The following is a 13,467-nucleotide window of genomic DNA, read 5'->3' as shown; positions in this document are numbered from 1 at the left end:
CCACCCCAAACACAAACAGATATCCGCTCCCACCTGGGTTAAGTAAGAAAAATTCATGAACAGCGCATTTCCCAAGGACACAAGCTCATGCCCTTGACAAGTTTCAAACCCACAATTTTTCCCTTGCAAGCCTAGCAGCCTACCCACTAGACCACCGTGGCCACAAACTATCATCCTCCCATGAGGTAACTGACCTCCTTGTAGTCCACGGCAGAGATGATGCTGCCTGCAGCTTTGATGAAGTCCAGGGTCAACAACAGACAGCCGGGGAGACACAGGGAGAAAAATTTGGGACCGCAGTCCCGGACTAGAACGTTCACAATATCCTGAAAAACAAAACAAAACAAAATGAAGGAAAACTTTCTAAAGATTAAACCTACTCCAACAGATTTGTTATCCCACCATGGATGGCTCCAGCTTCTCAGCTGCAAATTCAACATAATACTTTTTGTTTGGTGCTATATTCCTTTTCCTTTTAATGTTCAAATAAGAGTCGAAACTGAATTTTGGAGAAAATGTGGGCATCATAATATTACTTGTACTAAACATTACTGAAAGTTTTCTTTCTCTTCGTCAAGTCGAAACAAAAGACAAAGTTTGCTGCCATGAGTAAACGACGTCTTTGACGATGATAGCGGCGATAATGTAGGAGGTGAAGATCTTATTTGAATTTCAGTGTTGTGGCTGTTTCAGCATTATGTTGTTGGCAGTGTATGTGACTTATCCAATCAGCAGAGACCAGCCCTGCGTGTGGTGTGTATGTGTGGTGTGTGTGTTATGTGTTGTGTGTGTGGTGTGTTGTGTGAGTTGTGTGTGTGTGTGTGTGCGGTGTGTGTGTGTGTGACTCACCTGGTCGACAGAGACCAGCTCCCGTTTGGGTGGTGTGTGTGTGGTGTGTGTGGTGTGTGGTGTGTGTCATGTGTGACTCACCTGATCAGCAGAGACCAGCCCCGTGTGTGGTGCGATGTGTTGTGTGTGTGTATGTGTGTGGTGTGTATTGTGCGTGTGTTGCTGACGCAGCATGTGTGACTCACCTGATCAGCAGAGACCAGCCCTGTGTGTGTTGTATGTGTGTGGTGTGTGTTGTGTGTGTGGTGTGTGACTCACCTGATCAGCAGAGACCAGCCCTGTGAGTGGTGTGGATGTGTTGTGTGTGTGTATGTGTGTGGTGTGTGTGTAATGTATGACTCACCTGATCGGCAGAGAACAGCCCTGTGAGTGGTGTGGATGTGTTGTGTGTGTGTATGTGTGTGGTGTGTGTGTAATGTATGACTCACCTGATCGGCAGAGACCAGCCCTGTGTGTCTGGTGTTTGTGTGTTGTGTGTGTGTATGTGTTGTGTGTGTGTATGTGTGTGGTGTGTGTTGTGTATGTGGTGTGTGTGGTGTATGTGGTGTGTGACTCACCTGATCAGCAGAGACCAGCCACGTGTGTGTGGTGTGTATGTGTGTGGTGTGTGTGGTGTATGTGGTGTGTGACTCACCTGATCAGCAGAGACCAGCCCTGTGAGTGGTGTGTATGTGTGTGGTGTGTGTTGTGTATGTGGTGTGTGACTCACCTGATCAGCAGAGACCAGCCACGTGTGTGTGGTGTGTATGTGTGTGGTGTGTTTTGTGTATGTGGTGTGTGACTCACCTGATCGGCTGAGACCAGCCCCGTGTGTGTGTGTGTGGTGTGTTTGATGTATGACTCAGCCCCGTGTTGTGTGTTGTGTATGTGTTGTGTGTGTGATGTGTGACTCACCTGATCGGCAGAGACCAGCCCCGTGTTGTGTGTTGTGTTTTGTATGTGGTGTGTGACTCACCTGATCGGCAGAGACAAGCCCTGTGTGTGTGTAGTGTGTGTGTCTGTGTTGTGTGTGGTGCGTGTGTTGCTGACGCAGCGTGTGTGACTCACCTGATCGGCAGAGACCAGCCCCGTGTTGTGTGTTGTATGTGTGTTGTGTGTGTGGTGTGTGACTCACCTGATCAGCAGAGACCAGCCCCGTGTGCAGCACCAGGTAGAAGTGAGAGAGCAGCTGCTGGGAGGGCATGACCTCGTGTCTCCGCAGCATCATCTGACAGATCAGCTGGTAGGCCATCAGCTTGCCGTGCTTGAACTTGTTGCTCAGGGTCAGGCACTGCGGGGAGAGAGGCGTTGACTAAATGAGTGAGTAAATCAGTAAATAAATAAATACATAAATTAATTAATAAACTAATAAACAAATAAGCAAATAGATAAATAAACTAATAAATAAATAAATAAATAAGAGAAAAAGAAAGAAAGAAAGAAAGAGAGAAAGAAATCTTATTCATCATGTGGGAAATTTGGGTAACACTGGCATACAATTTCAGCCTAAGTAAGAGTTTTGCAGCCCTTGAAAAATAATTAGGTCACAGAAGTATCAAAGACAAGAGGTCTTACAAGAGAGTAACAACATACAAAGAAAGGAAGAAGTAAAGAGATGGACAGTATATGTCTTTGTTTTAGTAAGTGCTTTACGGCACTTGCAACACAATAAGGTCATATAAGTACCGAAGACGAGAGGTGTTGCAAGAGAGTAACAAACACAAAAAAGAAAGAGGGGAGATAAAGACGACAGATGTTCAATAGGTAAGAAGGAACAAACCACAGCAGAGCACCCGCCAACCACCCACAGCTTACCTGGAACAGCCAGGAGGAGAAGATATGTAGCGGGGGTATGAGCTCAGGCGGGGGAGGGGAGGACATGTTGTCCTGGGTCACCCCGAGATTGTCGCTCATCTGCATGGGAAAAACACAGCAAGACAATCGTCAAACCTTATGGTTATATTTCTGCGGAACATCTACTACCAATGATAATAATAAACAATATTTCAGTGGCGCTCAACCTTGATAAACACTTTTCCGTCTCATCCCGCCGATCGGCGAGCCGGAAGTAGTTCGTCTCGGGTCTCATCCCGCCGATCGGCGATGTGTACCTTAGTAACAGAGTAGTGACCACAAGTTCATTATAGTAGCTCCCCTTTTGAGACATGCGCACTCCTTATTATTTCTGTTTACTTCCGAGTCCTTTGTGAACAATTTTGCGGGAAACAAAGCGTCGGTTCGTCACTTTCTTGCTCGTTTGTCGAAGTGAAAACACGTCCAACATGAGCGCCCCAACTACGCCGAACAGCGGTGCTGTGTTCTGCCAAGATAGTGACTCTGGAGACTCTATTCCTGACGATGTAAGCGATATTTCGTGGAATAGTGAGCAAGATCGCCCTTCATCATCATCTAGTGTAGATTCTAGATCTGGATTGACAAGCCGAGGCCCTGGTTTGTCTACATCAGCGCCCCACGAGGACGGTCAGGCGACGACGAGTGCTAGGCCTAGATCTAGACTTCGACCTACAGCTACAGTCACTCAACAGGACACAGTTCCCTCTGATTGGCATCTCTACGATGACAGGGATCCATACGTTAGTGACTGGATCCCTAACTTCGAGCACAGGTCAGGCTCTACCGTTGATTTGACCGGCTTCAGTGCCATAAACTTTTTCTTTTTGTTCATCACAACTGATGTAATCGGACTTCTTGTCCAGGAGACTAACGAGTACGCAGCCCACTGCCTTGAACAACTGCCGGAGGGAAATTTTTATAAGAAGAGGTGGACTGAAACAAATGCAGATGAAATGAAGGCGTACATTGGTCTGCAAATCGCCATGGGGTTGAACCCCAAACCAAGTCTCGACGACTACTGGAGTTCGTTCTGGTTGGTGGACGTGAACTTTCGTGAGGTGATGTCACGTCACCGTTTCAAGATGCTGTCAGCGTTTTTCCACTTCAGGTAAATAACTACCTTTGCCACCTTTGGGATTGTGTTGGGAAGCTATAGACTAGATCTAGATCTAGAATCTAGCTTATTTTTATCAAGAACATTCTAGTTATTTTGATCAAAGCGATCAAGCGAATGTTGATCGTGTGGCCTGACAAAAACTTTCTTCTTTTAGTCATGCTGAATGCTGTCCTAAGCCCTTATCACTACAAAATAAATTCTAGATCTAGTATATTTTAGGCTGACCTTTGTGTGAATAGTGTGACTTAGATCTAGATTGATTCTTTCTAATAGTAATCATTATCATAATACTTCGGCCGATATCTGGTAAAATTCAAAATAAATTCTTGCGTGAAGGCAATGGACCCGACAAAGTAGATCTAGTAAAAAGGGTAAATATTTGTAAAAGTCATTACACTGCAGGTTGAAGAAGCAGAGTAGTGGACTATCCCTGAGTTCTAGCAGGGAGAAACACACAGAAGAGATTAGCGTCATACTATCATACTGAATCTAATTCAAATCAAAGTTCTTCAGGTATTTCCAGGTGTGTTATTTTTCCTATATCAACTACTTATCCTATTGTTTCTTTTTTTTTCCCTTTTTTGTCCTAGCGATGTTCGTCAACACATTCCTCGAGGGACAGACGGTTACGACCCTCTTCAGAAGATCAGGAGACTGCTGGAACTCATCATACCCAGATTTTCAGCGTGCGACTACCCCCACAAGAAGCTCAGCATCGACGAAAGTATGGCCCGCTTCAAGGGTAGGTGCCATTTTCGGCAGTACATGCCGGATAAGCCCACGAAGCGGGGTTTCAAGTGCTTCAACCTCTGCGACTCCACTAACTACTACTGTCTAGATCTGGTTGTGTACACCGGCAAGGACCATTTCCCCGTTCCCCAAGGTAAATCGTTTACCCAACATTTAGTTGAGACTCTCATGAGGGACTACATGGACAGTGGGCATGTCCTCTATATGGACAATTTTTATTCGTCGCCATCGCTTTTTTTTAGTCTACAGGAGAGAGGAACAGGAGCTGTGGAAACGGTGATGGAGAACAGGAGGGGGTTTCCTGCCGGTCTCAAGAAAACTGCCCTGCCACTAAAGAAAGGTGACGATCCTGTTTTTCAGAGGTCAGGTGACATGGTCGCGGTGGCCTGGCATGACACCAAGCGTGTCTGTCTGCTCAGCACTGTGCACACCAACAACACTGTTGACAAGAGAATTCGTTCTGCAAAGGAAGCCACAGGATTCAGGAGGGTAGAGAAGCCAGTTCTGGCTGATAACTATAATACTTTCATGGGTGGAGTTGATCATTTTGATCAGCTCCACAAAAATTATTCTTATCCCCACAGGAATTATAAGTGGTACCTGGCCCTGTGGCACTACATCAAAGACGCTTGCTTGGTGAACGCACACATCTTACAACAGAGTGAAAGTTCGGTGAGTGTGAAAGACTTTAGGTGTGCTGTGGTTGACGCTCTCGTGAAGCCGTATATGGCAGTTCGCCGAGGGAAGTCGAGAGCTCAGCAAAATCCAACTGTCGACAGACTCTCCGCAGCAGCATTCGGCCATTTTCCTATCAAGTATGCCGACCCGAAGCATCGCCCAGTATGCAAAGTGTGTGCGTCGATCAAGAAGCGGTCACAGACTCGGCACTACTGCCCACAGTGTAACACTGCTCTATGTGTGGACAGAGAGTGTTTCAAGATCTTTCATACTGCCGCTGACATAAAGCAGGCGCGGCAGCAGCTGGATGTGTAATATTCTCTGTGCTGTGTGTGAATTATTCTCTGGATTATAAATGTCGCAGTGAGTTGGGTTTTTTTTATATTTTGTACATTACTCCAAAGCAGTCACATGTCACATGCATGATCAAGTCACAACAAACACCGCAGTCACCACACATCTAAACTTTTACCATGTCACAACATGACAATATATTCTAATTCCATAATTCTTGCCCTGTGCCCTGATTCAAGGGTATTGTCTCTTTTGATTCCTACTTCCAATTTTCTAATTGTGTGTGTAATGTTATTGACTTTCATTTACTCGTTACTGAGAAAAATGCTCTTTGCTGACACACCCTTTTCCTCTGAAATTGACCTCCGTTCTCGTCACTTTTGGTACCTTTTTACAATGCCTCTCGTCAACTGCTAAATGAGTCTTTTCATAATTTTTTTGTTGTTTATTTTGAAAAAGGATATTCAAATGAACATTTTTGCAAATGATATTGAATGGTTAGTGTATTTGAACATTATATTTTGAGTGTAAAACTAATTTTTTTGCTTTTTTTTGTTGAAAAATAGCTAATTATTATTCAAAATGGCCGCCATGTTCATGAGATAATAATTTTCTTTGCGTCATCTAAAAGTTTGTTCAATTGTCTAAATGTGTGTGTAATTTTATTGACTTTTATTTACTCGTTACTGAAAAAAATGCTCTTTGCTGACACACCCTCTTCCTCTGAAATTGACCTCCGTTTCGGTCACTCTGGTACCTTTTTACAATGCCTCTCGTCAACTGCTAAATGTGTCTTTTCATAATTTTTTCTGGATATTATTGGAAATGGATGGTCAAATCAACATTCTGGTGTATTATGTGTCTTATTTGGTGTGTTTGGGTCCTATGTAGATGGGTCTGAAGGCAATTTTTGGGGTATGTTTTGGTAAACTGCTTATTATCATTTTCAAAATAGCCGCCATTGTTATGTAACAAGATTTTTTTTTTCGCAGCCCGATAGCTTGTTATCTTTTATGACCATCCTGAAAATTTCATGTCGTTACATGCTCTGGTTATAAAGAAATAAACATATTTCTGAGCTACCCTAATTTTCTTGTGATTCACCTCAGTGGTATGTGGAGCCAAGGGTTTTTCACTCTGTTTCCTTGTTATGGTAAAGTGTTAAAAAACACAGGCACTGAGCGTTTTACCAATACAACAGTAACACATAAACAGTACATTGTGTTTTCACAACAAATCTAAATATAGTTCATTAACTCCCAGCAGTTCATGCATTAGGACTTCGTAAATATGAATACAATAGAAATTGATGTGGTTTTTTGCCTATAAAATGTATTTATTTTTACAAATAAAGACTGCGAAAGGTATTTTCATTAATTAAAAATGACTAAATCGACTAAAAATCATAAAATTAGTATTAAAATTGATGTTGTCCGGGGTCACCCCGAGGTTGTCCCTCATCTGCAAAGGAAACACGACAAGACAATCGTCAAACCTTTTGGTTAACTAGTTTTAGTAAGAGTTTTACTGCACTTGCAACACAATAAGGTCATATAAGTCCTGAAGAATAGATTAGGAATGTGTTACAAGAGAGTAACATTACACAAAAAAGGAGGAGGAGAAATAAGGACCATACATGTTTGATAGGAAAGAAAGAGCAAACCACACTAGAGCACCGGCCAACCACCCACAAAACTCTTGGTTCTATTTCTGTGGAACATTTAATGTGTCGGATCATTGCGCGTGTCGTGTGTCTCACGTGGAGTTGTATATATATATATATATATATGTGTCTTGACACACACACAAGACACACAACACACGGATTGACCAGACACACACAAGACACACACGCGACACGCGAACTGACCCGACACAGCGTGTCCATGAGCTCAGCCAGCTCGTCAAAGACGGAGAAGTGTATGTCTGGGTCCTCCATCTTGTTGACGTCGCCCAGACTTCCCAGCATCCTCTGCCACAGAACCACGGCCACGTCCGGCGTCCAGCCCAGCACCTTCCCGCCCGCCATGATGCTCTTCAGCTCATCCAGGGAGTCCACGGACACTTCTAAACCTGGACGTGACATGAAAACACATCTGACTGAAAACCATTGCATAATAAAATAAATTTTAATATCATCAAGTGCCATATGAGACACACACACACACAGACAAGGTGACAGACTGAGACACACACAGACAACGTGACACACTGTGAGACACACACACACAGAAAACTCGACACACCGAGACACACACACACACACACACACACACTGAAACACACACACACACAAACAAAACAACAGACCTCTGTTACTGTTGGCGTCCTCCTGCCCCATGATGTCGATGTGCAGGGAGTCTCTGTCCGATGAGTCACACACAGACAACAGGACACACACACACACACACACACACACACACACACACACACACACACACACACACACACACACACACACACACACACACACACAAGACAACAGACCTCTGTTACTGTTGACATCCTCTAGCCCGTTGATGAGACACACACACAGACAACGCGACACACTGAGACACACACACAGACCTCTGTTACTGTTGGCATCCTCCGGCCCCGTGATGTCGATGTGCAGCGAGTCTCTGTCCGATGAGACACACACAGACAACAGGACACAAACACACACACACACACACACACACACACACACACTAAGACACACACACAGACCTCTGTTACTGTTGGCATCCTCCGGCCCCGTGATGTCGATGTGCAGCGAGTCTCTGTCCGGGGTGGGGCTGTCCTTGTGATTGTCCGTTGAGTTGAGCAGGGGCGGGGACGGGGAGCGGCTGCCAGACTTGGACCGTGCCGAGTGCATGGAGCAGGCCGACGATGTCCTTGACCCTGTGCCTGGCCACAACAAATGTATTGTTTAAGTAAGAGTTTTACAGCACTTGCAACACAATAAGGTCATATTATAAGTGCCGGAGATTAGAAGTGTTAACTGTGAAAACTCTTCAAAATGACCCGAGTTCAAAAACACCCAGTCTGGGATTCGAACCAGAGCCACCTTCTACATAGTCCAACATGATACCAACTAATGATAATAATAATACTAACAACAATAACAATAATAATAAAAATAATAATGATGACGAGGGTGTTGATGATGATAACAATATAAGATTATTTAAATAACATTCGACTGCAATACTTGTCTCATTTTTCCTTCAGAGGAACCCAAACAACATAACAAGTAGCCAGGTGTCCCTACCTCTGGTCATGTCGTGGTCCGATCGGTCAAAAAAAACCACACAAGTAGCCAGGTGTCCCTACCTCTGGTCATGTCGTGGTCCGATCGGTCAAAAAAACCCACACAAGTAGCCAGGTGTCCCTACCTCTGGTCATGTCGTGGTCTGAGCGGTCAAATCCCTCCTCCAGGCTGGACTGTCGTACGACCGAGTGTGGCCCCATCATGCTGCTCAGCTCGGCCGTGCACGTGGTCGTGATCTCTGCCACTTCCACGTCCTCCACCGCTGCGCTAGCACCTGGGGACGCATACACACACGCACAGAGTGTACACGCAGTCACAACATGCCTACATCACACACCTGGACACACACACACATCAGTGGGTGGTTGGCGGGTGCACCGGTGTGGTTTGCTTCTTCTTTCCTATAAATCATCTATCGTCTTTATCTCTCCTCCTCCTTTTTTGTGTTTGTTACTCTCTTGTAACACCTCTAATCTCCGGGGGAAATTTATACTTTTTCATTTATTTATTTTTAATAGTAGAGGGTTTTACGGCGCTCGCAACTGCATAAGGTCATATGAGCGCCAAGGGGTGGGTGTCAACAGAGAAGTCTTTACAGGGAATCAGACTTAGACTGCTCACCTCTCTAGCTTCAGCAGCACAAGGTCTGCTTCGACTATCAAGGCACCCCAAAATAGCCGGTCACAAAGGAGTGACAAACATACAAAAGAAGTAGAGGAAAATGACAATAGTAAGGATCAGGAAAGAAAAAGCAGCAGTTCCCTGTTGTAGATCAGGCACAGTTATGAGCGTGACATGAGTCAGCCCATTTACAATTCTACTATGCTTGAACGAGATATCTCCCCCCTTCGGGAATGGCCTAAAGACACTTCAGTCAGTGGCACTGCCCCGGGGGGGGGGGGGGGGGGGTAAATTTATACTTGGGCTTCAAACAGAAAAAAGGGACCTCCAAAGCAGCGAGAGACGGAAATCTTCCCACTTCATTACATAGTTCGCGATCTTCACCCAGGTTTGATCAAACATTGCATGAAACTCATAAAGGCTGAACAAAGTTGTACATCTGTAAACTAAAAATGACAGTAAGAACATTACACAAAAATTTCACCACACCAAAACAAAATATTTCCAAAACACACATCAACTCATGCCATTCCATCCCCGTGGGCCATGCTAGGGTTGCAAAAACTAGCACGTTCAACGAACCCAAGGCAAAGTATTCAAAAACACACAAGAATGACCACTCAGCTAAGGAGGATTCACTCTTGACAATCACGGAGAACACGCAGAACAAAACTATCAGACCCTAACATGCAATTAAAACGACAGACAAGATTAAAAAAGTAAAACGTTCTTGCAAAAGTCGGTCGCTGACAGTATCCTTGTTTTTAAAAAATCTACAGCGTGAGCAATTTTTGAGCTCGGAGAAATGTGAAAAAATCTCAAGCATAGGGAAAGAAAGACGGAAAAACATGATGAACAAGTCAATGAGTGCACAAACTGTATGTGGCATTGTGCGGGGCACTCTTAAGCGTGATCACCGACCACACAAACCACGCTGTGAGCACGGAGCGCAGACAGAGCTGTGGTTATTTACATTCCTGCAAACATAGTCGGAAAATATCCACACTCTAGAAACACAGCTGCCAACTTTTTTAACCCAACCCCAAAAAAACATACAAACATCCCAGACTCTACCCACGTGGTCGACACTGGCCAAGTAATCTCCCTTCAAAACTTTCACACACACTTTTCAGCATTCAACATACGCAGGCTATTCCAAGCAGACCTGCAGCGCTCAAACCACCTTTCTGATTGATTTTTGGTACTCATTCTCATTATCATTCGCAAATCTATTCTTGACATTTTTTCCCGAGCATCAGCAACTCCAAGAGGAGTGACACTAGATAACAGACGGGCAAAGTCAGACCTTCAAAACCGTACGAACTGTTTTTTTCATTTACTGGTTGACAGCTGTGAATCTGAGAGAGAAATCTCCCACTCAATACATTGACTTGACCATCACACGTGGCCTGTAGAAATACTTTACATGGCACTTGTCTCAAACACATGGATAGACTCACACAGGTGTAGCAATATTTTACATAGCACTTGTCTCAAACACGTGGATAGACTCACACAGGTGTAGCAATACTTTACATAGCATTTGTCTCAACGACGAGGATAAACTCACACAGGTGTAGCAATACTTTACAGGGCACTTGTCTCAACGACGAGGATAAACTCACACAGGTGTAGCAATACTTTACATGGCATGTAATACGTAACGATGTGTAGCTATACGTTACATAGCACTTGTCTCAACGACGAGGATAAACTCACACATGTGTAGCAATACTTTACATAGCACTTTACGTGGCTAGACACTCGTCTCAAACACGTGGATAAACTCACACAGGTGTAGTAATATGTTACATAGCACTTGTGTCAACGACGTGGGAAAAAACTCACACGTGTTGCAATACTTTACATAGCACTTGTTTCAAACACGCGGATCGACTCACACATGCACCGAGCTAGGAGTCGTGGCATTACCTGAGGACCTGACAACACCGCCCGGATCATTTGCTGCGGATTTGCCCAAATCTGAGTCCGTCTCCGTCTGTTCGTCCCCATCGTCCGGGGCACAGGGGCTATTGGAGGCTGCAAGGAGGCATGCATCAAGGGCAACAGTTAGAGGAAAACAAAAACATGCACCAGGGATAGGTCAAAGGTCACAGGGACTCTCAAGGCTGTATCTATGTCTCGGGTCACAGGGACTCTCAAGGCTGTGTCTATGTCTCGGGTCACAGGGACTCTCAAGGCTGTATCTATGTCTCGGGTCACAGGGACTCTCAAGGCTGTATCTATGTCTAGGGTCACAGGGACTCTCAAGGCTGTGTCTATGTCTCGGGTCACAGGGACTCTCAAGGCTGTGTCTATGTCTCGGGTCACAGGGACTCACAAGGCTGTGTCTATGTCTAAGGTCACAGGGACTCTCAAGGCTGTGTCTATGTCTCGGGTCACAGGGACTCTCAAGGCTGTGTCTATGTCTAGGGTCACAGGGACTCTCAAGGCTGTGTCTATGTCTAGGGTCACAGGGACTCTCAAGGCTGTGTCTATGTCTAGGGTCACAGGGACTCTCAAGGCTGTGTCTATGTCTCGGGTCACAGGGACTCTCAAGGCTGTGTCTATGTCTAGGGTCACAGGGACTCTCAAGGCTGTGTCTATGTCTAGGGTCACAGGGACTCTCAAAGCTGTGTCTATGTCTAGGGTCACAGGGACTCTCAAGGCTGTGTCTATGTCTCGGGTCACAGGGACTCTCAAGGCTGTGTCTATGTCTAGGGTCACAGGGACTCTCAAGGCTGTGTCTATGTCTAGGGTCTGGGGGTCTCTCAAGGCTGTGTCTATGTCTCGGGTCTGGGGGTCTCTCAAGGCTGTGTCTATGTCTCGGGTCTGGGGGTCTCTCAAGGCTGTGTCTATGTCTCGGGTCTGGGGGTCTCTCAAGGCTGTGTCTATGTCCAGGGTCTGGGGGACTCTCAAGGCTGTGTCTATGTCTCGGGTCTGGGGGTCGGGCAAACAAAAGGTGAGGCATCCTGGGGAAATCAGGCGCTCAGCAAAATTATGAAATCGAAGGAACTTTCATTTTTCCACATAAAGAGCAAGTCGTATCGATTTTTTTTTTTTGGGGGGGGGGGGGTAAACACCTTTCGCATCCATTTAAAAACACATTTCTGTGCAAATTTTACTGAAAAACATTGATCAAAGACACAAAAAAAGAGTCAGACAAAGAAAATGTACAGTCTGTGAGTAGGACACGTCCCAGCCCCCTCACCCCCCCCAAAATGACTGTAGGGGAAGAAAGAAGAACAAACCTGACGATCTACACAAGTTATCCAAACAAAACATGAGTGCAATCAACACAAAACAAAACAACCTCCCTGCACTATGCTTCGCAGCGGAATTACATAAGAGAATAAAGAAATCAATGAAATTTCAAACAAACGAGTTCTCCCCCCCACCCCCCACCCCCCAAATACCCAAAGCAAGATTCCACAGCACACATAGTAAGACTATCATCAGTCAGTGCTGGGGGGAAAAAAGAATTCCAAGTTTTTGCAACAATAAAAGTGACCAAACAAAACAAGTACAAACTCTGCTCCACGTCTGCACACTCCAGGAGTAAAATACTCATAGGCAAGTGACACCAACAAAAGAAGAAGAAGAAGAAGAAAACACACACACAACAGTCACAGTCGTTAACAACAAGCAGCAATAACCAAAAAAAGAGTAACATTTGGGTGCTTTGAGTTTTAGTTTTAGTAGAGATTTTACGGCGCTCGCAACTGCATAAGGTCATATGAGCGCCAGAAGATTAGAGGTGTTACAAAAGAGTAACAAACATAAAAAAAGAAGGAGGGGGAGATAAGGATGATAGATGTTTGATAGAAATAAAGGAGCCAACCACACCAGAGCACCCGCCAACCACCCACTTGGGTGCTTTGTACACATCAATGTCACACAAATAGAAACAAATTAAAGCCAAAGTTTCCCTCTTTAGAATTACAAAGCAAACCTGCACTCATCACTACATGACATTGGACAGAAGGGCGAGAGCCCAGCTGTTGCTGGATCGATAACAACAACAACAACAGAATTCCAATGCCATTTCACAGCCCGAAGAAAACCAAACCCC

The 13,467-nt window shown here is 44.9% G+C and overlaps 2 protein-coding genes across 2 annotated transcripts in view; both read right to left on the bottom strand.

Moving 5' to 3' along the window:
• Positions 1-155: 155 nt before the first annotated feature.
• Positions 156-13,467, bottom strand: part of LOC101862328 (ral GTPase-activating protein subunit alpha-1) — a gene marked incomplete in the record, with an annotated part of 37,508 nt that continues 24,196 nt past the window's right edge. The window contains 7 exon segments of the mRNA XM_013091492.2: positions 156-326; positions 1,964-2,119; positions 2,644-2,742; positions 7,392-7,594; positions 8,231-8,410; positions 8,899-9,048; positions 11,328-11,435. Coding sequence (XP_012946946.1) covers positions 171-326; positions 1,964-2,119; positions 2,644-2,742; positions 7,392-7,594; positions 8,231-8,410; positions 8,899-9,048; positions 11,328-11,435 — 1,052 coding nt within the window.
• LOC118479199 (extensin-like) lies at positions 11,442-12,423 on the bottom strand. The gene has a single exon (XM_035973970.1). It carries the CDS (start codon positions 12,364-12,366, stop codon positions 11,500-11,502), a length of 867 nt encoding a protein of 288 aa, XP_035829863.1. The 5' UTR covers positions 12,367-12,423; the 3' UTR covers positions 11,442-11,499.

Source organism: Aplysia californica, unplaced genomic scaffold (genome assembly GCF_000002075.1).
Source record: "Aplysia californica isolate F4 #8 unplaced genomic scaffold, AplCal3.0 scaffold00038, whole genome shotgun sequence".
NCBI lineage: Eukaryota > Metazoa > Mollusca > Gastropoda > Aplysiida > Aplysiidae > Aplysia > Aplysia californica.
The sequence above is the reverse complement of the archived record's forward strand: the minus strand, read 5'-3'. Positions and strand labels throughout refer to the sequence as shown.